At 41.7% G+C, this 26302-nt stretch overlaps 1 protein-coding gene across 5 annotated transcripts; it reads left to right on the top strand.

Annotated features, from left to right (window-relative positions):
- The first annotated feature begins 432 nt into the window (after nucleotides 1-432).
- Nucleotides 433-26302, top strand: kntc1 (kinetochore associated 1). Of its 5 annotated transcripts, XM_052067071.1 has the most exons (62): nucleotides 433-501; nucleotides 684-830; nucleotides 1731-1851; nucleotides 2152-2267; nucleotides 3381-3459; nucleotides 3604-3681; nucleotides 3763-3797; nucleotides 3877-3987; nucleotides 4329-4422; nucleotides 4566-4618; nucleotides 4834-4949; nucleotides 5065-5119; nucleotides 5208-5306; nucleotides 5575-5618; nucleotides 5838-5900; nucleotides 5988-6063; nucleotides 6359-6484; nucleotides 6700-6866; nucleotides 6945-7056; nucleotides 7133-7276; nucleotides 7346-7402; nucleotides 7478-7549; nucleotides 8060-8179; nucleotides 8314-8457; nucleotides 8533-8628; nucleotides 9093-9196; nucleotides 9316-9418; nucleotides 9660-9794; nucleotides 9875-9994; nucleotides 10234-10306; nucleotides 10532-10599; nucleotides 10676-10923; nucleotides 11023-11195; nucleotides 11564-11664; nucleotides 11919-12063; nucleotides 12440-12496; nucleotides 12605-12768; nucleotides 12980-13084; nucleotides 13165-13293; nucleotides 13383-13499; nucleotides 13601-13710; nucleotides 13788-13989; nucleotides 14721-14810; nucleotides 15032-15197; nucleotides 15667-15725; nucleotides 15814-16027; nucleotides 16095-16168; nucleotides 16282-16492; nucleotides 17030-17142; nucleotides 17245-17300; nucleotides 17923-18001; nucleotides 18082-18206; nucleotides 18330-18465; nucleotides 18560-18655; nucleotides 19493-19549; nucleotides 19635-19689; nucleotides 20644-20707; nucleotides 20800-20929; nucleotides 21963-22052; nucleotides 23418-23572; nucleotides 24306-24384; nucleotides 24677-24925. In XM_052067071.1, the coding sequence occupies exons 2-62, from the start codon at nucleotides 702-704 to the stop codon at nucleotides 24716-24718; spliced, it is 6552 nt and encodes a 2183-aa protein (XP_051923031.1). In that variant the 5' UTR covers nucleotides 433-501; nucleotides 684-701; the 3' UTR covers nucleotides 24719-24925. The 5 variants fall into 5 exon arrangements, with proteins under 5 accessions (XP_051923031.1, XP_051923034.1, XP_051923030.1 ...); XM_052067074.1 differs by lacking the exon at nucleotides 24677-24925 and adding an exon at nucleotides 25224-26302 and having other exon boundaries at nucleotides 433-830; XM_052067070.1 differs by having other exon boundaries at nucleotides 433-830.

Here is a 26302-nt window from a genome sequence, read left to right as displayed (position 1 = left end):
TACTCATGTCTATCCTTTCGAGGCGTAGTCTATCTTGCTCCCTTTATATCTGTGTTTCTAGGTGTGCAATCATGGCCACTGACCACCGATGTGGCAAGCGCTTTGCTTTTCCTTTTTCGAGGCGTGTTTATCTTGCTGTTTCTGCATCTTTGTTTCGAGTGCACATGCACACAGCTGATAGGGCAAATAGCGATATAATTCTTGACCCAGCTTTTTGTTTTTCAGGCAAAAGTTATTCTCGATTTACAGTAGTCACTTAACATCCACAAATGAATATTGTTTGCTAAAACTATTAATGACATGTAAAGTTTAAAATTAGGGTTTGAATGTTGTGTGTTTGCATGAATACGAAATTTTTGTATAGGTCCCAGGAGGAAAAAAATGTACCTGAAAGACCCCGTTTAGAGCATTATTACGTGTCCTTTCCGCCCGCCAATTTCTAAAGTTAATGGCTGCAGTTACTTCGACGTCAGTATGATTCTTATGAATTTCTGAAGATAGGTGAGACTAAATGTTATAGCCGTTAATGTTATAGTTATTACAAAGCCAGTTTTATTAGCGAACCCTAATCTGTGCATCTTTATGAGTTAGCCAATCAAACTACCCAAGATGGAAGCTGAAACTATCATGGCAGAAACATGAAATTTTCTTGTGAACACACAATACTACTCATTGTTTGTTAGCTCCCCAAAGAAGTCGCGATGTGGAACGACGTGGAGCTTTTGGTCAACGAGGATTCGAGCAGTGTCCGCTTTGGGAGTGTTTCACCAGAGGAGAATGGCAGTAACTTGTACCAGGTGGACACACTGGTCAAGTTGTCCTCGAGCGAGGTAAAAGATCGGACAGGTCAGCGGATGCTCGGTTTACGACGAATTGGCGTTCCAACGACGACGACGATTGCAATGCAATTACTACCATAGGTGGTAGAGCATTGGTGTCAAACATGCTGGCCGGAACAGGCCCGCAGGATAATTTAAAAGTGAAAAAAAAATGCATAAAAGACACAGAATTCATATTTTTAATAAGGTGCAATTCATTGAGTATCCGCTAGAGGACACTGTTTTGATCAAAAGACAGCAGCAGCCTCAGTCAGTCACTGACAGACCTATGACAGCAGACGCTATCAATAGCACTCTCCTTAATTTATAAGGTGTAGGCAGGGATGCACGTGTAAATGGTTTAAAACTTCCTTTCTTTATAAATCTCGTTTAATCTTAAAGTGCATTACTATATTTTTCAATACCAATTACTTGTTAAAGTTTGTACAATCAGTGGGATCAGTTGCAATGCATATATGTGAATGATAAAAGTAAATTGCACATTTGTCGAAGGAAATGTAATGTGCTTCATGAAATGTTTTGTAAAAGATATGTTCATTAAATTTCAACATTTTCCTAATGTTCTTGTGCTTCTTTATACCAAAACAAAGGAAAGACATGTTGTTTTGGTTATTTATAGCAAAGTATGGTATCATTTTAATGGTCCGGCCCACTTGACATCTACCGAGGCCATATGTGGCCCACCATGTAAAATGAGTTTGCGGTAGAGTCTCCCTGTCCCCGCCGACCACGAATTTGAAATAAAAATATTGAACAACAATGTTGCTTGAAACTTGGAAATGTCATTTGTAAACCGAGAACCCTCTGATTGAACATGGTTTATTATCGTGGCTGTAGTGGATCGCTGAACCACCTCCATGGATGTCATAAAAATCTTATTTCCCTTCGCAGGTGCAGTCAGACTCTCATATTGATTCCATCAGTGGAGACAACTGGAGTATTCTTGTCGCTGACAAAACGGTAGTGCTTTTCGACCAAAACTACCAAACCATGCTGCTGCTGCTTCACTTTGGTATGAAATTCATGAAAAGTCACATGAAATTTTTGTTTCGGTGCAAAAATGAAATGAAGGGGGTACAGTATTTCATTTGCTGCACTATTTTTCTTGCATCCGGCAGAAGGTGTCTTCATGCTGTTATTCTATTATAATTAATTTTCTTTTTACTGCGCTACCACCTATCCAGTGACTCTGGGTGACTTCCAAGGTCTTTGCATTTCAAAAGACATTTTAGTCCTATGTTTTTGCAATATGCTTTTCTCAAAACAACAACAACAACAACAACCCTCCCCCCAATGTTTCCCTGTTCCATAGAAAGTGACGTGGACGCCGTCGATGTGTGCCTGGACAGACAATTTGTGCTTGTGTGCGAAAGAAATGGCAACCTGCACTTGATCTTTGTTCCACACAAGAGAATACTCCTCACCAAAGTATGACTTTTTTTCCCTCCACATTGTTGCATATCATTATGAATTCAAAGTGGCAATAGAAAGGTGGCTTTTTATAAGTTTAGTTATAACGCTATAAACTACAAAATATATTTGAAAACAAACGGTAGTGCAACACATGTAGACAGATAATGTTACAATACGCACAGGTCTACCTCAGCCACTAATATTACTGCAGATTACTGAGGAGCTGTGATTGTCTCCATGTACTGTAAATTTGCATGCCCGCATTCTGCTACCTCCAGCTGGCCAAGGCACACAAACCAGAAGGAGCAGCTCAATAACATCCGTTGAAATGAAGCCAACTGTATTCTCACAGATTAGCCTTAGTTTGTAGTTGATCAGCACAGTTGTTGACGTTTGGCGATGTTTCCGCTGCATGCACCACATGCACAGAAGCTTGCTGATAAAGTGCTGCTTCTAGTAGTGAAAACACAGTCCATGTTTTATCTGCCAAAAGGGCTCACTTTTTTCCCTCACAGTAAACGCAAGCCTTGTCGCAGCCCCTTTTCTCTTGGCCTTCAAGTAACAAAAGTTGTACTCGCCATTGGCTAAGCATTACAAGAAGAGTAGAGTGAGCAGTGGCTCATTTGGTTAAGACAAGACCACCCCCTTTAAACAAGCTGATTTCTGCAATACTAGAAGAATTGGGTTAAAATGTGCTAGAATTCTTGATTCTCTGAGTTTTTTGTCAAAAGTACCAGTATAGAGACACATTATTAGTGCCTGTGCCTGTGTAATCGGCCGTTATTAAATGTTGTAAAGTCAAATTTGTTTTCTCTCAATGTTTTTTTTAAACACATTAGTACGTTACAGTGTAAGACAAAGATAATAACATTCAAACACCACGCCCCCCACAATAAACAAAAAAAACATTTTTGCGTATTTTTTCCTCTTGATTGTAAAGTCAAATATTCTGCCTTTCATTTCGTGCAGCCACTTGATGAAGTAAAATTGAGTAAATTCAACACAGTACTTTCTTCAGTGTGTTGTATTATATACATTATATCACTGAACTGTTTGAATTGTAAAAAAAAATGCATAATATGTCTCCTTTAAACAACATGTTGGCTTTCACTCATGTGTTTTGGACAGGCTTTGGTCATTAAACCAAGCAGTGGCGACAAGAAAACGTATCGCGCTCTCATCACAGAGGAAAACAAGGTGTCACAGGGTAAAAAGCAAAGCTCCTAAAACTGGGGAAAAGTGTTTTAGCAAGGATCACCAACACACTATTTGCCTTGTTTCTCCTGATACCAATGAAAATTTGAAATATTTCCCCCCCCCCTCAGTTTTACTCCCATTTATTTCTCTACAGGCCTGTACCATGTGTTTCTGGTCATAAAGGATGGATTCTTTCACATCAACAACCTTAATTTGGCCAGGATCAAAACAGGTATACACGGCAATGTTTATAATGTCAAAATTAGTCTCATTTTCTGTCTCATGTAAAGTCATACTTTTCTTTTTGTCCCAGCAATTGAAAATATGGACATGTCCACTTTAAAAGAGGTGAGTAAAGGCCTTTGGCTTTTCATGTGGCTGCATAATTAATGAAGCAAAAGCAACTTTTTTGGATGGGTGGATGCAGCTTCAGGGAGTCATCAAGATCGACTTCTGCTCCACCGAGATGTACCATAACGAAGGCTGCAGCGACGCAGTCACCTTTACCTTGGCCAGTGAAATCCATTTATTGATCGGGGTGAGTGCACCGTACGTAAATTCTGAGAGATTAGTAGAGTTTGCTTAGGTTTGCTAAAGTTGACAGTACTGGCAGTACCAAAAAAAATCGCCAAGCTTATAAGATGGGGCTTTGAAATTGTAAAAAGTTGATGCATTCTGTTTAACGCTATGTGTGAGTCTGCCAGTCAAATACATTTGTACGTCCAGCATATGCCTTCATGTCACTATTTGTTTGAGCCTCAAAAGTCCATCGGTTTAAAGCCCCCAGTGGCTACCCGTGACAAGAGGCACTAGCTACAAGCTAGATTTGCGACAGGCTCGGCCAATATGTCACCACTTAACGCTGTTGGAATTTGGCAGGGAGACGGAGAGCACGCAGTTAGTCACTGGACCGTCGACCCTCCTCAGTCCAAGATGTGTCTCGCTCACTCCATGGAACGTAGTTTGATAACAGGTGAGGAAAAGGGCAAAATATTAATATGAAACGTTGACATTCTACACCAATTTGACAATGATGTCAAGTGTCCAAATGGTTATTGTTGAACTCGGAATAAAACGTATCGATTTAATTTTTTTTTCTGTTTTTCTACTTTAAAGGTGTCAAGAAAATGGTGGTGATTGGAAATCTTCTGTACATTCTCGACACAGAGGTGAGTTTACGTGCATACATTTAATGGAGGGAGTGAATTTCACAGCAAGGCAGATTGTCAAAAAAAAAGGCTTCAAGATGATTATTTCCACTTCCAGCTGACGATTATTCTGACATTAATTTTGATTATGTCACCGACATTTCATTTGGACAGTTACGAACTGATTTAAATCTAAAGAAAAAAAATCTTGTCTCCTTACCTTGTGTTTTTTTTAGGAAGTCTTGAGTCTTTGGGATGTGGATTTCCTGGTCATGGTTCACGTCTGGCCGAATGTTGCTCTTCTCGACTTTGAAATAATCACCGATTGCGGCTCTGCGGCCTTGGTGGAAGGGTAAAATGTGATCCTGTTGTTTTAAACCCCATCATACAAAATACACTAAAAGTTATGTATACTGTACATTTATTTTCCTATGGCGGCCATGTCAACTCGGTGCTGTTGATTCCAGTCAAACGGAGGGCAGCGTGAAGATGATCACCCTGGAGAAGCAAGACAAAAGTCAGGTAGACGTGTCAGTTCAACATTTGCATTGCATTGCCTTTGCATTGGTCAACTTTCTCATCATGAAAATATACTTGTTTATATTTTTAGATCAACTCGCTCAAGATCCGATGTTTGCCGTCCATGACCGTTTGCTACTGCCTGGATGTCTTCTCAGGGTCCTGCCTGGTCCAGACAAAAATAAGCATGGTGAGGGATCGTAATTACGAATGTGACCTGCTCTCAAACATTCGACTTGAAAACTAACTGTCTGTACAGCCCACATTTTTCTTTAGAAACATTTTTTGGGGGAAAATACTGTAAATGTAGGCAATGGTGTCACTTGATGGACAAAAGTATTGGAAGAGGGCTGGTTCTATTGCTTCAAGTAATTTCCTATGTATGTAATAGGGGTGAGCAAAAAAGAGACCCACTACTCATATCTTTACTTGTCAATACGTTATGCCTTCTGTTTCAGGACACTATTTATTTCATGGAGGGGATTCGTAGCACCTCAGAAAGGTAATTGTTTTCTCGTGAGCCAGCATGATATTCACTCGCCATTAGTGTTTATAATAATAATTATAAATTGTATAAAAAAATAATTATTATTTTTTATTGTAAAAATAAAAAATATTTTTTATTATTACAAAAAAGATTCATTATTGTAAAAATAATTATAAAAATCAATAATAATTGCTACTTGATACTGTGCTTTATCTTCATTTTTGGCTGGAGCAGTCAAGGAGAGTGTGTTTCCTCCCTCATTGTCCGCTGCCTGACAGAGGCTTTGCCTGAGAACAGGTAGCTTTAATTATTTTTTTTGGGGGGGTGACATGTTTTACCTTTGATTAATTCAATTATAACTCACTTTGAGTTCTCTTCCACCAGGCTCAGCAGACTTCTTCACAAACACAAATTTGATGAGGCTGAAAAGATTGCTACTCTATTTGAACTGGATTTAGAGGTACATTTGCCATTTTGAAAGCTTCCTACATTTTGCTGGTGTTTATCCTCTGGAAGTGTGTGTTTGGAAGGAGCCGGAGCTTGCACATCCAATTTTCTATTAAAAAACTAAACATATATATTTACAGTGAATAATATTAAATATAATACTTTGTCCTTTAGTGTTTGTCAAATCCAAATAACTTGCGTACAGAGCTTTTGTGACATTTTAGTTTGGTGACGTGTTTTCTCTTGTAAAAAATATGTGCCTTGGCGGGAAGACACTGCGCAAATTGAAAATGCTGGTTTCCGTTCAGCTCGTTTACAAGGTGAAGCTGGCCTTCGTGTTGGAGCAGCTGGCCTCGGCGTCGGTGGGTGGCCACACACAAGATGAATGGTCCGAACTTGTGGAGGAGGCCAGAATTAACCTGATGAAGATCACGGTGAGTGACATTCAGTGGAGAAAAATGGATGAAAAAAGCAATAGGATATGCTCGCTCTGACATGTTCCGCGTACGAGGTGAGCAGCATTGTTGCAGTAGAAAGTGAAGGTTTTTAACTCTTGTAAGCAAGGGTAAAAATTCTTCAGAAAAATAAATCCTTGAATAACCCCCAAAAAAGTAGTATAGTAACAAAGTGTTTGTTACATGTGGTCCAGGATGAGAAGTTTGTGGTGGATTACTGCATCAAGGCTCCGTGGCCGAGCTTCGACACGGCGGAGAAGATGCTGAGCCACGCCGCCGCGCGTTCCTCCTCCTTGCAGATCCACGAGGCCTTGGCCAGACTGGCGACCTTCTGCAGTCTTCACGGCCAGGACAAATTCAAGTAGACTCTTGCGTTTTCTGGCAACATCAACAGCATTGAGGTTCTGTCGTGATTGTTGTCCGTTTGCGTTAAACACAGCGGCATCGCCTGGATTGAGTTCCTGAACAGCACGGACCTGTTGGGAGACATTCTGAGTCACCTGCGAGATGGAGACATGTGCGGCGCTCAACTCCTTTGGCTGAAATATGAGGTAATGGGAGAAAGATAAAAGAATGTTAGATTTGTTTTTTGTTGTTTGATTTGTGGGTTTTGTTTTGTTTTTAAAGGGCCAGATTGCAGTAAGTTTTGATGAACGCAGCCTTGAAGCCGTCCTGGACGCCATTCCAGAGGATCTGCCATCCCGAGACCTTTGTCCCTGGTTTAAGACTGTGTTTCTTCCATTTGTCCGTAGAGTGCTCCCACCAGGACAGGTAGTATACCTCCTGACACATAAAACAGGAAAAAAAAAATTGCGCTAAAAGGTTTTTTCTTGCCTTCAGAAAATCCTGGCGAAATGGATTGAGCAGCGGGCACGCAATCTGGAGCTGATGGAAAAGGTAGAGGAACGAGTTTTCCATCCGATCTCATCCTCGTAGTTTGGATTTGGAAATAAATCTGACGTGCTTTTCCAGGGCGCTTGGCCACAGAACGGACTGACCCTGGCAGAGCTCGGACTGCCGTCTTTATGGTCATGGATGAAATCTGTGAGTTAGTTTTTTTCCACTCTATCACAGCGCATACAAACTTTTTTCCTCACATTTCATCTTTATACCATACGTTAAGCAATTAATTTGTAAAATAAATTAAACATTTTAGTATGTGGAAAATTGTTTCCGTCACAATTTTTTCTAATATTGTTTCCAATTAACCAACTCACCAATTCTTTAATGAAATATATTCAAAATACATATTGAATGTGTATTCCGTAAATTTTTTTCCGAATAATTATTGCTGTTGTTATTTAGTCAAATATTCACTGTACATTTGTTCTTGTATTATTCACATTAAATGATCATATTTAATGAGGCAAATGAATGAAACACATTTTGATTCACTCATTTTAGGAATGGAGGACTGCTAAATCGACGAATCATATATTCCACGGCTCTTTGTCATGTAAACGCTCATTGAAAGGAGTGGCCACACTATGCCCACCCCTGCTCTTAGCCGTGCACATCATCACATCATCTGCTCTTTCGCCTTCCTTTTCTCAGGATGAAAATTATGGCTCGGAAGAAGTGGAAGACCTAAGGACCCTGGTGTCGAACCTACGTCAGCTGCTGGACCTCCACACGAAATTCAACTGCAGACTTTCACTTTCGCTCTTTGAGAAGGTTCGCCAATTATAGTAATGTACTGATTACACACCCGGGTGGGGGGGGCACAGTTGTCTGCCTTCTGAAGTGTACGGAGTCTGCTGAATTGCTTTGTTCCTGTAAAAAAAAAATGTATCGAATGTAACTATCAGGGAAAGGTACGCAGTGTTACGTTCCTCATGCTGGACAAAGTGGCAGCTCCGGAACTGGTCGCCGCCACAGTGGAAAACAACGTCCTGCCTTACGCTGAGGAACATGGCATTCCTTTGGATGAGCTTCTTCTGCAGTACATCAAGGTAAGAACAACAGCACAAGCCAGCCTGATATCAAGTGCTATCATCTGTTTTTCTTTTAATTTTCTTTTATAATAGGATATGCTGGAACGTTGCAGCTCCCAAACCACAACGCTTTTCACGCCATGGGAAGCCAAAGCAGTGGCAGTGCTGGGATGCATGGCGGATATGGATGTAAGTCACGTTGCGCAAACAGGTTCGCTATTCGGGGAATTTGAGCTAGGCTCAATCAGTCAAGGGTCGCGAAGGGTGCTGGAGCCTATCCCGGCTGTCTTTGGGCAGTAGGCGGGGGACACCCTGAACCAGTTGCCAGCTAATGGCAGGGTGCATAGATGTATGATGATTATATTTGAATCGTATTATATCCTAATTAGTTGTGCAAACCTGGGAACATAGTTTGGTTTCAAGGTGACGGATGGGTTCACATTGGATCAAATGAAACAAAAAGTTTTGGCAATAAATGATCTAATATTGAGAATTCTCAAATAAATAAATGTAAATAATGTATGCATTAAAGTGTGTGTGTGTGTGACCGATTTTAATACTGTCTTAAAAATGAATCTGTGAAAATTTTTACGCTCCGAGCAGCAAAAAATATCCAATGCGTAATATATTTCCTGTGGGAACTATTCCCTCAGCTCAAGGTGGATGCGGTTTTGGAGGTCATGCAGAAAGCTGTCTTCCCCTGGAGCACTGTAGTGGAGGAGCTGGTTCAGCAATACCTGAAGATGGATGGACCAAAGTATGTCATCACTACCCTCTCTTGATAAGGGCATTTGATCCAAATGTAATCATTGCTTAATGATTGTTCTTTGATAATTCATCACTGTTGCATTTGCCTGATTTATGGCTCCAACACAGGCAGGAGCTTTTAGAGGAGAGCTACCGTCTGATGGAAATCCGCAAACTTCTGCGGGGCTACGGGATCCGCAGTTACACCCACTCAAGCCCGAATCAAATTATGGTAACATGGAATGAACTTCATTTTTTGCTGGGGGCACACTGATGAAAATCGGTGAGCTTTACACCGTGCAAAAATAAAAAAAATTGGTGGGGCACTTTTGCGTCGCTCCCACTTCAACACGGCTAAACTTGCTCAAACACATTTTGTAAACACATTGCAAATGTATTTCCCCCTTTTTTTCCCCTGCAGCGTAGTAGGGTCGCACTGAATAGATTTTTAGTTTCCACCTTTTGTTTTGCAGGTGGTAGTGCGGTACATCTTGAAGCAGGATTCTCCAACATGCCTGCAGGACGCCTTGGCTCTCGCAGAAGCCTACAAACTTCCGACGTCGCAAATCAACTACTTGTATCTCATCCAGCTGATTAGCCAAGGCCAGGTTAGTGTTTCCCTAGTGTTTCTTTTTTGTTTCTTTATTTGCTTCGATGCCGAAACATTTTTTTTTTCTTTTGTGGGCAGAGCGATGCGTGTGTCACCATGTTGAAGAGTTTGCCCCGTGAAGAGGTCGCCTGCATTTTGGAGCGTCTCACATCATGGGCCAGACTGAAGCTGGAGGACAAAGACCACTTGTCTGATGACGTGAGTTAAGATTCCAGAACCTACAGTGAACCGTTTCTATTTGCTGTGTTTAGTGACCAAAACCTGCAAATAGCAAAAATTAGAACAAAATAAATAAATTGATTCTCCGCCCTGAAAGATAACAATATATCCATCTATCCATCCATCCATTTTCTAATGGATGGATGGATGCTCGCTTATCCTCACATGGCTTTACTGCAGTGAGAGAGACATTTAGCCAATTTGCTTGTCTGTACTAGCACAAGAAAGAGAAGATGGTTATTGCTCAAGTGATGGTGGAGGTAACGAAATACCAGCAAGTCATACACAAACGTAAGTACCAGTTTTCTTTAATAATGGCACAGTGGCATAGCCTTGAGCAGTCATAGTATGATCAGTTTGTGGGGGGGGGGGGAAAGTGAAATTGACCAAATTTGGGCGTAGACTTATGCCTGGCAGTGACATTCTACGGAGACTTAGAGTTATGTACGAATGAATGAAAAGAATGTACGAGTGTATACATTTTTCATCACACCTTTTTTTCCACGTCAACTGTAGATGACGCTCTTAAAAGCATGGAGTGCGAAAACGAGCTCCACATGTTCAAGGCCATCGCCCATCTGCAGGTGAATGCCGCACACTGATTGTGACAATACCCCCCTCCTTTTGATTATTCATCACCGTGGTCTTGCTGTTCTTCAGGAAGATTTCGAAATCTTCTTCACCCCTGCCAATTATGAAGACCGTGAGATCCAGAAACAAATCCGAGAGCATCACATCGCGGCACACGAGAGCACGCGCGGCCATCGGCCATCCACAACCGTCTCGACCGAAGCCGGCCTGCGTCGTCTGGGTCGGTTGCTGCAGCACAGCGAGCAGGAGCTCTGGTCTGACTTGGCCTTGCGAGCTTTGGGGACCGGCGATGTCCAGAAAGCCCTGCCGATCCTCAGGTAAGGCTGATCTGTTTTTTCAAAAAAACATTTTTTAAACAAACTCTATGTTTCAGCATTATTTTAGCTCCCTGTTTCTCGTATCGCATTTTCCTTCAGCGAGCTCTATGAACATCACAACAACACGGCCACAGGCAAGGTGCTGTTCACCGCCGCCAACACGCTTTGCCACATGCTGGAAGCCGACATGCCCATGGTGCTACCAGAGGACACCGACCTGCCGGCCGTCATCTACCACCTCACCTGCCAGGCCATCACCGTGTGCCACCCAGGTAAACACATGGAGTTGTCTCAAATAAGTTGCGAAAAAGTAAAGCATAGCCCCCCCCCCCCCCAGACCCTCCACAAATGTTTTGTGATTCCCTTTATTCATAGTTTCAACTCGAAATGTACTCCAAAAGATATCACTTCGACTCCTCTTGTTACATTTGATGATATTATTATATTTATTCTACAAATATATTGCTAATGCTTTACTTTATATTGAACTGTGTACAGTTCTTTTCTGAAACATTTATTTTTTGCAATGAAACACTTTATCCCCCGCCCAATTTTTCTTCTGTAGGCTGCAAATTTCCCCAGTGTGAGACAAATAAAGGTTATCTTATCTTTGTCATATGCCTCATTACCATAATTACAGACTTGCTGCTAGATTGTTTGGAGCTTTGCAAGTCCACACGGCTCGCCATGGACATCTTCCACCAGTGCCAGTTATCAGACAACTACGGCTTCGTAGCCAAGGTCGGCATCTTTTTACGTATTTATTTATTAAAATTAGACGCCGGGGGATTGCTTTAAACTGTGAAAAAATGCATACACTAACCACATTAGCTGAACAACATAGTTGCCTAAATTGTGTTCTTGATTTGGTAACAGTAAGTTAAAAAATATTTTGTCAAATATGCTATTAACCGAACAATATGTCTACTTTAATTCAACAAGAGAAATTAATATTTGTGCATGATGGAATAACACATCTGATTTGTTGGTCACAGGATTTGGCCAGAGAGACATCGAAAGATCCGTATTCTCAGTGGTGTTTCCAAGATGTCTTTCATGAAGATTGCATCGTTTTGGACCCGGTGTCTGTGTTACCTGTACAATATGAAATCACTGACTGCTTGCTACCCGTCTCTCAAGGTAAATCCAAGCGTTCAGAGTTGTGCTTTGAAATGCAAGTTTGATTGGTTCAGTGACCACACCTGGAACTCAAAATACGCGTATCTCAAATCATCTTTCTGTTGAAATGAATGAAAATGCTATTAATTCATTCTAGCCCTCTTTAAAAAAATGTAATATTGTACTTTATGAAACCATTCAGTAATAACATAATTAAACAAAACTAAATAATGACATCATTTTTGCTGCAATTTTTGTAAGGTCAAAATATGTTGTTGTTTGAAATGAAATTCTCCTTGTATCATGGTTAGTTTGACAGTCAACCTCTGGGAGTGACATGAAACGAGGGGTTCGCTTTGCATTTATTGAGTGCTGTTGCTTGTTCCCGTGATTGCAGAGACCAAACTGTACCCCCTCGACTGTTCCTGTCTCTCTCACTGCTCGTTTAAAGATGGTGAGTGTAGTCAACGTGTCCCATTTTCAGTATGTCTGTAAATGTGTCATGATGATACCAGACCACCATACCACTTGACTCGAAACCTTGGTTTGGTCCTCGGTGCAGGTTCCAACTACTTGCGGCCCATGCTGAGTCCTCTGTGCAGCATGTTGCAGATGTTACAGGAGTGCAGTCAGCTGGAGTTGGCCCTTAGGGTGCTGGTCAACTCGTATGGCAGCTGCTTGCAGCACGTCACCGCCAACGTCATGGACCCCAAGATCAGTGCACAGGTAGGGCCCTGGCTGCGGTACATAATAATCCTTTACGTATCTACCATATTTACTTAGTTACCCACTTACCTTCCAACATGCTCCCTTATCCACTATACCAACTTAATTACTTGATCCATGCTGACTCCCCACCTTCTTCCCGACCTTTCTTCTTACCTATACCTACGCAGCGACTTGGCTCATGATCATCCTTTTGCCGCTTTTTTTTTAGCTTTACGACGCACAAGAGCTGAGAAAGTACAACGTGTCACTGAACGAATTGCGCAAGATCACCACGTCGTCCCTGAACTCCATTGCTGTGGCTCTGCTCAATAAAGTGAGAGCCCCACTGCAAACTTTGTGACCAACCTCCCCCCCTCCCCCCTCATCTAAACTTCTGTCTTTGATGCACTGTAGGTGTTCAACTGGAGGATGGTGGATTGCGATTTGGCCATCGGGCTGTGCACGCTTCTCTCAAAGGAAGAGGTCTTCAAGATCCTGTGGAAGTTTATCGAAAGCACCTTGGAAAAATATGAGAAAATCTTGGTTCGCCAAATGTGTATTTTCACAACAGTGGTTATTGCTATTGACTGTAACAGTGATCACAGTTGTCATGATTTCCATCTGTATTGCAGGCTGTGGCCAGGGTCGGGGTTGAGCTTTGCAGGATGTACGATCACATTGATGAAAAGAAAAAGTTTCTGTCTGTCATCACAGATGCCGAATGGGGCATCAAGCTCGCCAAATTAGAGGTACAGTGAAACCTTCACGGTGGCCAACTGGTTAGCACGCCCACCTCAAAGTACAGAGGTCCGTGGTTCTAAACGATTGGACATCTTTGTGTCTTTTGCAGATCTCCATCCTGCCTGTGTTTCACCAGCAACCAGAGTTGAAGAGCACATTGATCCCTGTTCTGGTAAAGAACAAGAGGATCACTCCCGAGATTATCCTCCAGTACTGCAGGTCTATAAAATATCTGCCCTTGTGTTCAGTAAGCTTCAGTTTCCCGATTAGAAATTCTTCCTCTTTCTAATTTTCAGCACGTACGGTCTGGACAGCGACAATGTCATCAATCAGTATGTTACCACCGTACTTCTGCTCCAAGAGGAGGAGGAGGAGGCAGACACGGGCCACGCACAAGCCATGTGCTATGAAGACATAATGGAGCGGGTCCTGGCCATCATCCCCAAGTTGAGCCAAACTCAGCAGCTCATCAGCAGTCTGTCCGCTGCCATTTTTAAGGTCTGGAAATACAGTGAACTCCTGTTTATTTGGGGGTATATTACGTTCTAGACCACTTGCGATAGGTCACTTTGAAGCAATACTTTTTTTTTTTTCGGCGGTGTGGTGGAGGGGGTAATTGTCTCCCTTTCACACACTTTAAACACATGAAAAGTTCCTAAAGCACATGTTATTGGATTTATTTTCTTGCCCATAGTCCCTCAAATAAGATTGAGAGCTTGCTTCAAGCTGTTTTTTTCCAGTTGAAGTAGAGAAGTAACATGTTGGATTTTTTATTTATTTTTTTTGTTGTTGTTTTTAATTTAAACAGAAAAATGTTCAGCCAAACCTTATGATTTCATCACAAGACCGTCTGCTAGCTTAATGCTACAATATAAAGATATAGAAACACCATAGATAGGCTCATGTAATTACAAATCAACACATTATGCAGCAATACATACACATTGTGCAGCAACAGGTACAGAGCATGCAAAACAGCATATATTTTCAGTTAAAAAAATCTTGGTGGCGCGTACAATGATCTCACCTGTTATATTTGTGTGTGGCTATGTGTCCGCTGCATGTGATATACTCACGCAAAAGTGTATTTCAATGCTTCGCTGATGAAGGGATGCCTCCACAATTGAAAATATATTCATACTTTGACTATTTTAGTGAGTGCTTCTATTCTCTTCATAATGTTTCGTGTGCTTATATGTCGCCATCACTTCACTTTTTTTGTCACTCAGCTCAGTCCATACAACTACGAGAGGATTGAGGTGGTGCTGAAGCTTTTACTGGCTGCTGATGAAAATGTTCCCGGCTTTTCTCCCAGCCAGGTAAATCAACAAAACACTATCGTGCTACCCTGCTATTTTGTTGGTCACCCACAGTGTTCCCACCATTTATTTATTTGTTTATTTTCATGGAAAGTATATCTACTCGTCAATTGTTAAAAGACTCCAGCTCACTCGCTTCTTCGATGACGACAAGCGTAATGAAGGATATAAATCATGAAAAATCCCAACAATGAGATGATTCTTCATCATGTTGTCCGCAGGCAGTTGGCCTGCTGCAGCACTTGAAGTCCTACAAACGTCTCGCTCCCCCCTCGGACGTGGAGCACACATACATTCTGGAGAACAGCCTGCCACCCAGTCCCCTGGATGCCGTCAGGTTGCCTTTCCACCTGCTCTTGCAGAACAAACACTATTGGAAGATCATGTGTGAGTCACCCGTGGTTTAGCTGCACAATGAAACTAACACACGTTTTTGAAAAAAAATGCTGTGGTAGCATTTATGATGAATACATACATGGGGAAAAAAATGTGTTCACCGTGGAGTGTTGTGTAGGGCCAGCCAAGCTAAAGCGCTACTTCACTTGGAATGTTTTTTAGCGATCTATGAATGCCAATTCATTGATTGCAACCCAGTGAATCAGGAAGTGCTGAGTGAAATGGCAGACTTGCATAACAAAACATAACATGAACATAACTACAATGCGTCCCGTGATAAAAATTAATTTGACACCTTTGAATTGTGCAGAATTTATTGTAACGTCAAAAGCTGTAGAAACCTAGAGATGAGAATGACCATAAAACAGTTTTTCTGCAGTACCGGATGGGTTTCCACAACAGACAGCGGAACGCTGCTTATACATTCTGGTAAAGTCGTCCCTCTCTCTTTCATATTAAGCTCCGGAGCTCAGTGAGGAAACCTTCCCAACTCTTCTTCTAATCAGCAAGCTGATGAAGGTACTGCGCATGAGTCTTAAAAACTCATGTGTGTAAAAAATAAATAAATAATTAAAACAAATACACGTCAAGCCCTCTCTCACCCCAGGTGAGCCTGGACAAGCTCTACATGTTGGCAGTTAACCAAATCTTCAATACAAAGATGAAACCCCTCGTCCTGGAGCAAATGAGAAGGGGCCAGGCTCCAGGTAACAAGGAGATCCAGAAAGTTGCCATGACCGTCATGACGTACATCCGCAGCATCAAGAACCAGGAATGGGCGGTTGCAAACGCCTACAAGATCACCCAGGAGCTTCCATCAGGTTTGACTCCAGCATGTGATGTGTCAGTGTTGTTCGGCTTGCAGATGCACTCTTATGTGGCCTGCAGGCTATGAGAAGACGCAGTCACTTCGCTTTTGCTTGGCCATTGGAAAAACATGGCTCGGTGATCCAAACCTTGATGTAGGTATTTGTTCGCAAAAGCACCGCGCGATATTGGTTTAGGATCAAATCTCAGATTTTAGTTTTTTTGCTACATTTCGATCTCGGAGTTTGACGGTTTTGGGAACCGGCAGGATACGACGCGGATCCGAGCGGAGACCTTTCTGCGCAAGCTGCAGCTGCAGTTTGTGCGCTCGGCCACAGAGGGCGCCCTGGTGCCCACTCAGTTCAACACGCCTGAGTACCTCAAGCTCAGTGGCGCTCCGGAAAAACTCATTGCGGTCCTCTACGAGCACAGCAGCGTGGAACGACGCTTCAGGGACTTTGGAGGGCAAACATATCCTGGTGTGTCAGCAATCATTTCTTTTTTTAATTTTTTTTTAAGTAGACAATGGATAGAATAAAACCTAGCTGTTTCGTACCATTATTAAATAGTGTTAAATCTTTGATTAAGATATCCTTTATTTAATAATAATAATAATAATAATAATAATAATACATCACATTTGTAAGCGCCTTTCACAACACTCAAGGACACTGTACAGCCAAGACCAATAGTAAAACTATTTGTCCCACACTGGGGAAATTTACATTCTACAGCAGCAAGATTGTGGGTAGAAAGAAGAAAGAAGGAAAAAAAAAACACCTTACAATTAAGTGCAATATAAATACAAATATGGATAAGGTCGCAGTGCTATTTACAATTATTTTTCACATCATTTAATTATTTTTTTTATGCAGCAGCCTGACAGCAGTCGGTAGGAACGAGCGGCGGTATCTCTCAATCATGGATGGCCGAGGCCACCACCGAGTTATAGAATAATAATGAATAGGTAACTTCTTTTTTGGAAAAGAATGATTTTAATGGCGTCCGTGTTTCAGACATACACGCTGTGGTGAGGGAAATTGTCGCCATCAACCAAATGGATCTTTTGAAAATCCACAACATGCTGCTGGAAAAATGGATCTGTAAAACGGGTTCTGGATTGGCAAAGGTTCGTTTCCCTGCAGGTGACAAACTGTACATGCTCTATGCTTTGTTGTGACGTGCTTTATTTTTCTTCCTTGTCCGCCATTTTCAACTTGTGCCTCAAAAGGATATGAGCCACAAGGAATGTGTCAGGAACTTCAACGATGACCCAGACTTAATGAGGTAAGTTTCCTTCTATGTGCACCGAAAACTGCATTTGTTGGCCACCATAAAGCGTTTCTCTTTCGCAAAGCGTGTCATCAATAGTGTCTTCAATAAGTCAGGATTCGAATTACATTTCAAATGAAACAAAACATGTATTTCATACAAGATAACCACCCTAAATATTTTCTTTTTCGGAACATGCAACATCAATAGTTTTGTCTTTTTATGATGAAATGTACGATTTTAAATTTTAAAATTGACAACAACCAAAAATGGTCCAACCTCCTCTGATTCCCTCTAAAGCAAAATTCTCTAATGAACAAAGTTACGCGTGCCTTAAAAAAACATTCATCAGATCGATTCAATCTTTTGAGGAAATTGCAGCATCAGTTGTTTCTTCTTTCTTTTCAAGAAAAAAACATTTCATTTAAAATGGGGCAGGGGGAAAAAAACATCTAATATTAAAGCATAAATCTTTTCTTTTTAGGAAAAATGCAATATCCGTAATTTGTTTTCTATTTAAGGAAATGAACGATTTCAATACCATTTGAAATGAAGCATCATTAAAAAAAATACTCATCTTGTAAATACACTTGCCTCTTGTAAAATTAACCATTGCCAAACTCTTTGTTGCTATCAGGGTGGTGCACATGCTGCAGTCTCAACCCACAGCCAATGCCGTGTGCCTCCTCAGCTCCATCCTGTCTGCCGAGACCTGGGTGAGTCCTTCATTGCGGTGGGACAAACGCATCCACCTTAAGTGCTGTCCGTCTACAAACTTATGCTCTCCCGCTCGTAGCCTCTCAGCAAATCCGGCCCTCGTCTCACCTTATGCCATCGAACCCGAGCGCTCCTTTGCCTCGTCCGTCTCGCCGATGCCGACACCCTGGAGGCCCAGTTGAAGATCCCGAGGGCGGAACTGGAGTATGCCGATTCCACTTCTTTTTCATTTTGGGAATGCTGAATGACATTTACACACACTGCATCATTAAAAAGGATGTATTTAAGATAAGATAAGATATCCTTTTATTTGTCCCACACTTACAGCAACCACCTGAAATGCTACATCTTTGTGTCGCGGCTGGAGGCGCTAAATGTGACCTACACGGTGCAGTCATTCCTCAGCAGCCCCAAAGAAGGCCTGATCAAAGGACTGTGGAAGAATCACAGCCACGAGCCACAGGTACTTTCTGCCTGCTCTGAAAATGTGGCCCTTGAGCTCCAAAGCCTGCTTCGCCCTGCCACTGAGGGTAGTAAGTATGGTTTTGTGTTTTCAGGCGCTGTGCTTGGTGGCAGACCTGTGCCTGGAGTACAAGGTTTATGACGCTCAGCTGTGGAACGGTCTTCTTCAGAAAATGCTCTGCTTCAACTTGGTCAGGATATTCACGTTTCGGAAAGCGTTACGCAAATGTTCTATGTGGAAGGCGGGCTTCTTTTAGGATTAAAGGGGGTTTGCCAGCATTTTTTTCCCCCCCTGGATTGATTGAATGTCACCCAGTGTCTGATTTTGCAACTACGTATTCTTCAGCCCTACCCAAGACATCCCGGGTCTAATCTCTCGTGTCATCTGTGTCTGATTATTAGTCTCATTTGTCCTTTCAGACTCAAACATCTAATTTAGTCTTACTATTTCTCCCTTATATCTTTTCTGGCGCACGGGTCAGATTTTTAGTCTCACCCGTATCTATTCAGACACAGTCATCGAATTTATGGTCTGATGGTCTCACATCTCCCCGTGTCCCTTTAGACCTTATTTACGATTTTTGGGTAGAATTTTTAGTCTGACCGTTGCGTCTTAACACCTCCTGCCTTTGGATTTGATCCAAGACTCATCTGTGTCAATTCAGATCCAGTCCTCTACTTTGGAATGATCTTACTACGTGTGTGTCTCTCTCGTCTCTTTACTGTTGATCCAACTTTCTACTCTCAGCTCATATGACAAGTGTCACATTTTTCTCTCTTTCGCTTCAGGTCCTGCTTTCTGCCCTCGGAACTCAGTTGCGTTTCACTCCCAATTAACAATTTTTTCATCACGTATTTTCAGACTCAACCAATTATTTTTTGGTCAGATTATTCATTTCAGACCCAAATGAGTTGTCTATTATTTGCGGAAATTCACTTTTTACAATTTTAACACCATCGCACACTGCTCATAGGCCCTGTGCGAATATGAATGTGCAGCAAACTAAAATGGTTCCCTCTCGCCTCAGATTGGTGATCTCCAGAAGGTACTGGAGGCAGCTGTTGCAGTGCCGGCCCTGTGGGAGGTAGTGTTTAAAATAAATACAATTAATAATCAATTTCAACAGCACCTGACAGATTTCATGGGTTTTTGCTCTCTCATCTCTCCAGATTTCAAGTTTCTCCAGGGCCTGGAAGAGTCTGCTACTGGCACCTTTTGTCTCAGGTATTCATTTCATGATGTCATATAGTTTGGGGGCGGCCCGTTAGTCCAGTGGTTAGCGCGTCGGCTTCACAGTGCAGAGGTACCGGGTTCGATTCCAGCTCCGGCCTCCCTGTGTGGAGTTTGCATGTTCTCCCCGGGCCTGCGTGGGTTTTCTCCGGGTGCTCCGGTTTCCTCCCACATTCCAAAAACATGCATGGCAGGCTGATTGGACGCTCTAAATTGTCGCTAGGTGTGAATGTGAGCGTGGATGGTTGTTCGTCTCTGTGTGCCCTGCGATTGGCTGGCAATTGATTCAGGGTGTCCCCTGCCTACTGCCCGAAGACGGCTGGGATAGGCTCCAGCACCCCCTGCTACCCTAGTGAGGATTAAGCGGTTTGGAAAATGGATGGATGGATGGATATAGTTTGGTTCATATCACTATTAGTACACTTGACCCTCATTTATCACAGGAGCTTGCCTTCCAGAGACCATGGAAAGTAAATAATCTTGATACGCTTTCACCACTTCCACTTAAAAAAAACGCACTTTGAAAGAATTCTTGAGAGCCGCTCATTTTCTCATTTTCTCACTGTCTTAAAAATAGGGGACTTTCATATAACATCACTTTGAGGAAGTGAAAAGGCTTGCTTGCATAGTTACAATACAATACAATACAATACAATACAATACATGCTGATTTATATAGCACTTTCACAACAACAGCGGCATTCTTCAAACATTGTATAATGTATATTGTAAACACCAAAATGTTTACCCAAACCATGTTATTTCATCTTAAAAAAAATAAAAGGTCTGCTACCATAATAATAACATACCATGCAAAATGACATAGACGGTCTGATGTAGAGGAGCATTGATGTTACTGTGATGACACACTTTCAGACATCTGCTACTTTGGGAGTATAGTGCTAACATAGAATAGTCATGTACGTATAATCTCTGTATTGGTTTCAGCTTCTTTACCGTTGAGTGCGGATCAACAAGCAACATTCTCCAGGAACTTTGTTCTCCTTCTAAAGTACACCCTCTTCTTGTCTTTCTACGGACTGTATACATACCGCGAGGAGGTCGACTTGGATTTGCTGATTTGTTTTGCTTTCATCCCCCCAGGTGTCCGCTGTTGTTAAGCATGGATTTGATAGGAATCGCCAAAGGCTTCGCCCAATTCCATCTGTTGGCCTTTGCTCTTGGAACGCTCCTGCTCATCCCTTGTGCTAGCAAAAAAGATCAACAGGTTCAGGTGAACATCGCCGTGTACATGTAAGGGGGTTTTATGCTGCTGATTCCGACTCTGATCAGCCATGAGTGAAGTCGGCTGATGCAGATTACGATGCCTATCGCATGGATTAGCTGAGCATTTTTAAATTTTTGAGCTGCTCACTCAGTATTTTAAGAATCAATTCAACCGTCTTTTTGTGTGTGTGTGTGTGTGTGTGTGATGAATTGATTCATCAGAGTTAAAAAAAAAGCCAACCCAAATTTCCATCCCTTTATTATTTACAAACAGAACATTATTTCAAATGGATGGTGCAGATATTGCATATTATGATTCGGTTACAGGTTTGGTCTGTAGCATGCGGTGGGGGGCGGGGGAGGGCAGGACTGCACACGGCAATAACAAAACACAATATATACCAATATAAATCAATATTATATTCACCGGCCCGGTAGTCCAGTGGTTAGCACGTCGGCTTCACAATGCAGAGGTACCGGGTTCGATTCCAGCTCCGGCCTCCCTGTGTGGAGTTTGCATGTTCTCCTCGGGCCTGCGTGGGTTTTCTCCGGGTGCTCCGGTTTACTCCCACATTCCAAAAACATGCGTGCCAGGCTGATTGAACACTCTAAATTGTCCCTAGGTGTGAGTGTGAGTGCGAATGGTTGTTCGTTTCTGTGTGCCCTGCGATTGGCTGGCAACCGATTCAGGGTGTCCCCCGCCTACTGCCCGGAGACAGCTGGGATAGGCTCCAGCACCCCCCGCGACCCTAGTGAGGACCAAGCGGTACGGAAGATGAATGAATGATGAATTATATTCACCTCTCTTCAGACCCAACTTGCTGATTTGGGATCTTATTAAAGTCTCGCTTGTGTCTCTTTGGACTCCACGTTCTTCTTTGGGCTCAGATTTTTCGTCTCAACAAAGTGTCTTCTTGCGTGACCTGTTTTACGGTCTTATTCAAAGTCTCACCAGCATCTCATCAGACCTGACCATGAAATGTTACCGTTTATCTGACCAATCAATTCCTACTGGTGAAATTGCCGCTTGGTGCTTGCAGGGCTTTCTTTCTATGCATGACCCACTCACTGTACTGGAGCAGGAAGAGGAACTCATGAATACGGGAGAGTTTGCCGGGATTCCCTCACAGGTGAGTTGCTGCCTCAGTATGATCATCTTGATTGAATTTTATTTTCAGCCCTTCAAGGAACTTACTATTGCCGAGCAACAAGTGAGCGGTTGGGGTTTTTGTTGAACATTGGTGATTTGTGCAAATTCATCTCCTGATTGAGTAAAGATGTGAAAAAGAGGAAATGAAAAGCTGTGAACCTGCCCGATGGCGAGAAGATTCTCACACGGCGAAGACATGCGATAAGAGCATTATTGTTATTTAGCTGCTACCATTCAGAATACATCATCGAAATCCAGCTGGTCAGTCGATAGCGAAACCCCCCCAACCACCCCACACCCAAAAAAGTTGCTCACTACTGGTCTATATTAATATTCCAAAGAGTAAATCTTAAAACAAATGTAATAGAATGTAAAAGTCATAGTCGAGCATTGCCCTTCCAAATAAATGACTTAAAGATGATTTCATTTTGGGGGGAAAAGGCCCTGTATTTTTCATGCCGGGCTTCCTCAGACCTGACATGAAGAAATTAAAAGTTGTTCCGTCACCCGACCTCGGAACCCAATTTACTGGTATGAATAATACTGGTATGTGAATACATTTTTTCCCCCAATTAAATGAAATGTCATAATGTTTTGAACTATAAATATGTACAGTATTGTCCAAAAGAGCATGTAAAGAAATGTTTCTAGTATATTGTAATTAAGATAAGATAAGATAAGATATCCTTTATTCGTCCCACACTGGGGAAATTTACAGCCTCCAGCAGCAAGAATGTATGTAGAAAGAAGAAAGGAGAAAGAGAAAAAAAAACAACAAACATCTTTCAATTAAATGCAATATAAACACAAAATGGATAAATCGCAGTACTATTTACAATTTTCCTTCACATCATTTAATTATTATTATTATTATGATTGTTATTTTTTATTCATCAGCCTGACAGCAGTCGGTAGGAACGAGCGTCGGTATCTCTCCTTCTTGCAGCGCGGGTGTAACAGTCTCTGGCTGAAGGAGCTACCAAGTGCTGTCAGTGCATGTACTGCAGTGTTTTGAGTGTTGAATGTGTGCCTTTAAGGGGCGTGTCCTGTTGCGTCATTGTCAGGAGTTGGAGTCGAGTTGGCCCCTTTGTCAGTGTGTTTGAGGTCCTTGCGAGGGCACTCGAGGTCCTTAATTACGCCTGACTCTCAAAGTCAAAGTTCCACTCGGCTTACTTGACACAAATTCTTAATTATTTTGTGAAGGATTTTCTGGCCCCTTGTTTTTAGAAAGCACAAAATGTGGATAGGTGAGTTTTTCAGCGAATAAAGGAAAAGCACGACTAAGAGAATTGGTGAATCGCGAATATGTGGGGGGATAACTCGATCATGTCTTCTGACTTTTCAGATCAGGGAGACTGTGTTGATGTACATGACTCAACACGGTCAACATGTCAAGCTTGTGAAGACCAATCACTTCACGCACATGAAGACGTTGATGGCGACCAGCGGCCAACCGGACCAAGTGAAGGACCTGATCAATCATCTGATCAACCACAACCGGTAAGTCTTGTTTTCTTTCGACCTCGCGGTCTCGCTTGTCACATTTGCGGAGACGACAGCTGTCGTGCGTATTGCTCAATAAGAAATTTCCTCTTTTCTGATTGCGTAATCCACATCTGCTTACGCAGCGTGTGAAGCCACAACAGACACTTGGTGAATGGTGCTTTAAACGTTTACGTTCATACGGTCATTTTTGCAACAAACAAGTCGTCTTTTCAGATCCAAAAGCAGAAGTTTGTAGCCTTACCGTTTGTCTTTTCAGAGCAGATGTACTTTGAGGTCAGATTTTTTTTATTTTTCCTCTGCAAATCCAAGTCTAAAGCTTGAGTCTATTTTTTTTTCGTCTCATCTTCAGACCTGATCTGTTGCTTTTGGATCTGATTATTAATCTCACCCGTGTCTCTTCAAAACTTACTCTACAGTTTTGAGTCTCTTCGGACCCGAGCTATTCGGATGTGATTATTAATCTTACCCGTCTTTTTAAATGTGACATACTGATCAAGTCTTGTCTCATTTGTGTCTCTTCAGACCAAACTACTACTTTTGGACCAAATTATTACTACTAACTGCTTTTTGATGTAATCATCAGTCTCTCCTATATAGCTATCCTTCCTACTTCTTTTTTGTGTCCGATTATTGAGTCCGATATTAAAAGCATTTCCCATACTACACAGTATGAAAAGCGCCGTCGTCTTGTAAGTTACACTGTTGATGATTTGATGTTCTCCTTCAGTCGAGATGACGCCCGCTGGCTGGCTCAGGAGTACATGAAAAAGCAAGAGCGCAGCAATGCCACAAACGCAGGCCTCCAGGTAACAATTATTAATGATAAATCAGAAAATAAATCCCCCAAAAAAACAATTGCCATTCATTGACTTTCACTCAGACAGCCATTTTGGTGTGAAATGCTTTTCCCCTTCCAGGACCTTCTTACCTTGCACAACCTTTGATGAAATGAGAGTTTCTGCTCAACGTTACTGCCGTTGTAATTTTGTAATTTTATCATTGTTTCCTGTTCAAATAAATGTTCCCATTGTTAAGAATGGCGTTGGACACTATGATTCTTGGAGTCTTGCTCTGGTATAAAGGTGATCATTATTTTAGGCCGCAGGTGAGGGCCACTCAAGTCACTACGTCAGAACATGAAAACTCCAATGCTGAGATTTGAACCCAAAACCTGAGAACTGCGAGGCAGGTGTGCAAACCATGACAACAACCCTGATGCCCGTTTAGAAAGTCAATTTTACGTGAGAAATTGTGCGAATGCTAGTGCTCAGTAAAATGACTCAAGTCCGACTTTTGACACAAAGTGACTTGGGTTTTCAAAAAAAATGTGAAATCGACAGTCAACAAAAAAATGCAAAGGTACCGTATTTGTGTGTGTGCTTTTTATTTTTTGTTTAGTTATTTCATTGCATTAGCATCTTGTGTGTAAGCGAGCTTTATTCTGAGAATTGCCGATTTCATTTTCCCTGAAATGCAGCATTTTTTTAAGGTGTGACCCCCCACCCTGAAAGAGGAAATGTGTAGCTGCCATCTCTTGAGTGATTTAAGTGTGATGAAACAACACAGCTGGAGGTGACGATGTGTTCTTTATTGCGTTTCCGTGCTTGTAAAGTCGGGGGGGGGGTTCTTTTTATTTTTTTTGCAGAAGCAGTGAAAGTGGAGAGAAAAGTCAGTTGACCAGGGCGGGGCAAACATTTTTGCGCAAAGACTACATTTGATTTATAAAACAGACTGGATTGGCCAGGTCATTTGTAAATGTTAATTAAAAAAATAATAATTAATTCAACTTTTGTTTGCAATACATTTGGTTTAAGTTACGCATTGTATAATGAGATTACGATTTTTATAAACTTAATACAAAATGAAAAATTAGTGTAATAAATACAACTTACTCATGATTATCATTCTTATCACTTTATAAGTCAAGAATTGTTTAATGCAGTAATTTACAACATGATTGTTTGTATTCATGTCTTGTTCTTTATTTTAAATAAATTATTAGATGAATGGCTGAAACTGGGTACAAAGTAAAAAAAAATGTCGCAAACCACTTTGAGAGAAAACTTAAATCAACACAACAAATATGACTGACTATTATAATCAACTATTAATACAATATGTTCAATAAATGATAAATCTAATTGCAGCATCCTTTATTTTTCTATTTTATGAATTTCTTGTCAATGAATCAACAAATGTAACATGAGAAATGGATGAAATGTTTTTTTTAATGGGGGTGGGGGGATCCTAGACAAATGCAACAAATTGTACCGACTATAATAATTACTTTGAATAGTCAAATTTCATGTTTCTAAAAAGTATTGTCCTAATTGATCAGGTATTACGAATATAATTATCAAATTATTTTAAGACCCTGTGAGGGGAAAGTAAAAATCTCGTAATTTGACTCGCTACAAAGCAAACGATTGCCAAATATTTCAAATGCGGCTTCAAAATTGTGCAAAAATCAAAGCTATTGTCTCCAATGCTGTGCGCTGAATGCGCGAAAACTACATCCTTCTGAAAATAAATGCTCTGTTTTCTTTATGCCTAACATCCCAAAATGTTTGAGCCCCAAAAATATGTGTGCGTCGAGCCATGGGAATATATCCCACCCGGGACAAGAGGTGCCAGTCAGCAAAGGGCCTTGCGTTCCTGCAAAGCGGGTGACAGAGGACGCTTGGCCACGTGCGTCACTGAGCAATGCTTTTGCCACCCCCCCCC

The sequence above is a fragment of the Hippocampus zosterae genome, chromosome 6 (genome assembly GCF_025434085.1).
Source record: "Hippocampus zosterae strain Florida chromosome 6, ASM2543408v3, whole genome shotgun sequence".
NCBI classification, from domain to species: domain Eukaryota; kingdom Metazoa; phylum Chordata; class Actinopteri; order Syngnathiformes; family Syngnathidae; genus Hippocampus; species Hippocampus zosterae.
Note: the sequence above shows the minus strand (reverse complement) of the source record. Positions and strands in the feature narration are given on the sequence as shown.

Coding starts and splice junctions, on each gene's coding strand:
- kntc1 (XM_052067071.1), top strand. CDS start 702: ATGTGGAACGACGTGGAGCTTTTGGTCAACGAGGATTCGAGCAGTGTC. Junction 13,500..13,600: donor TCAAGCTCGCCAAATTAGAG/GTACAGTGAAAC, acceptor TGTCTTTTGCAG/ATCTCCATCCTGCCTGTGTT. Junction 16,028..16,094: donor CACCCAGGAGCTTCCATCAG/GTTTGACTCCAG, acceptor TGTGGCCTGCAG/GCTATGAGAAGACGCAGTCA.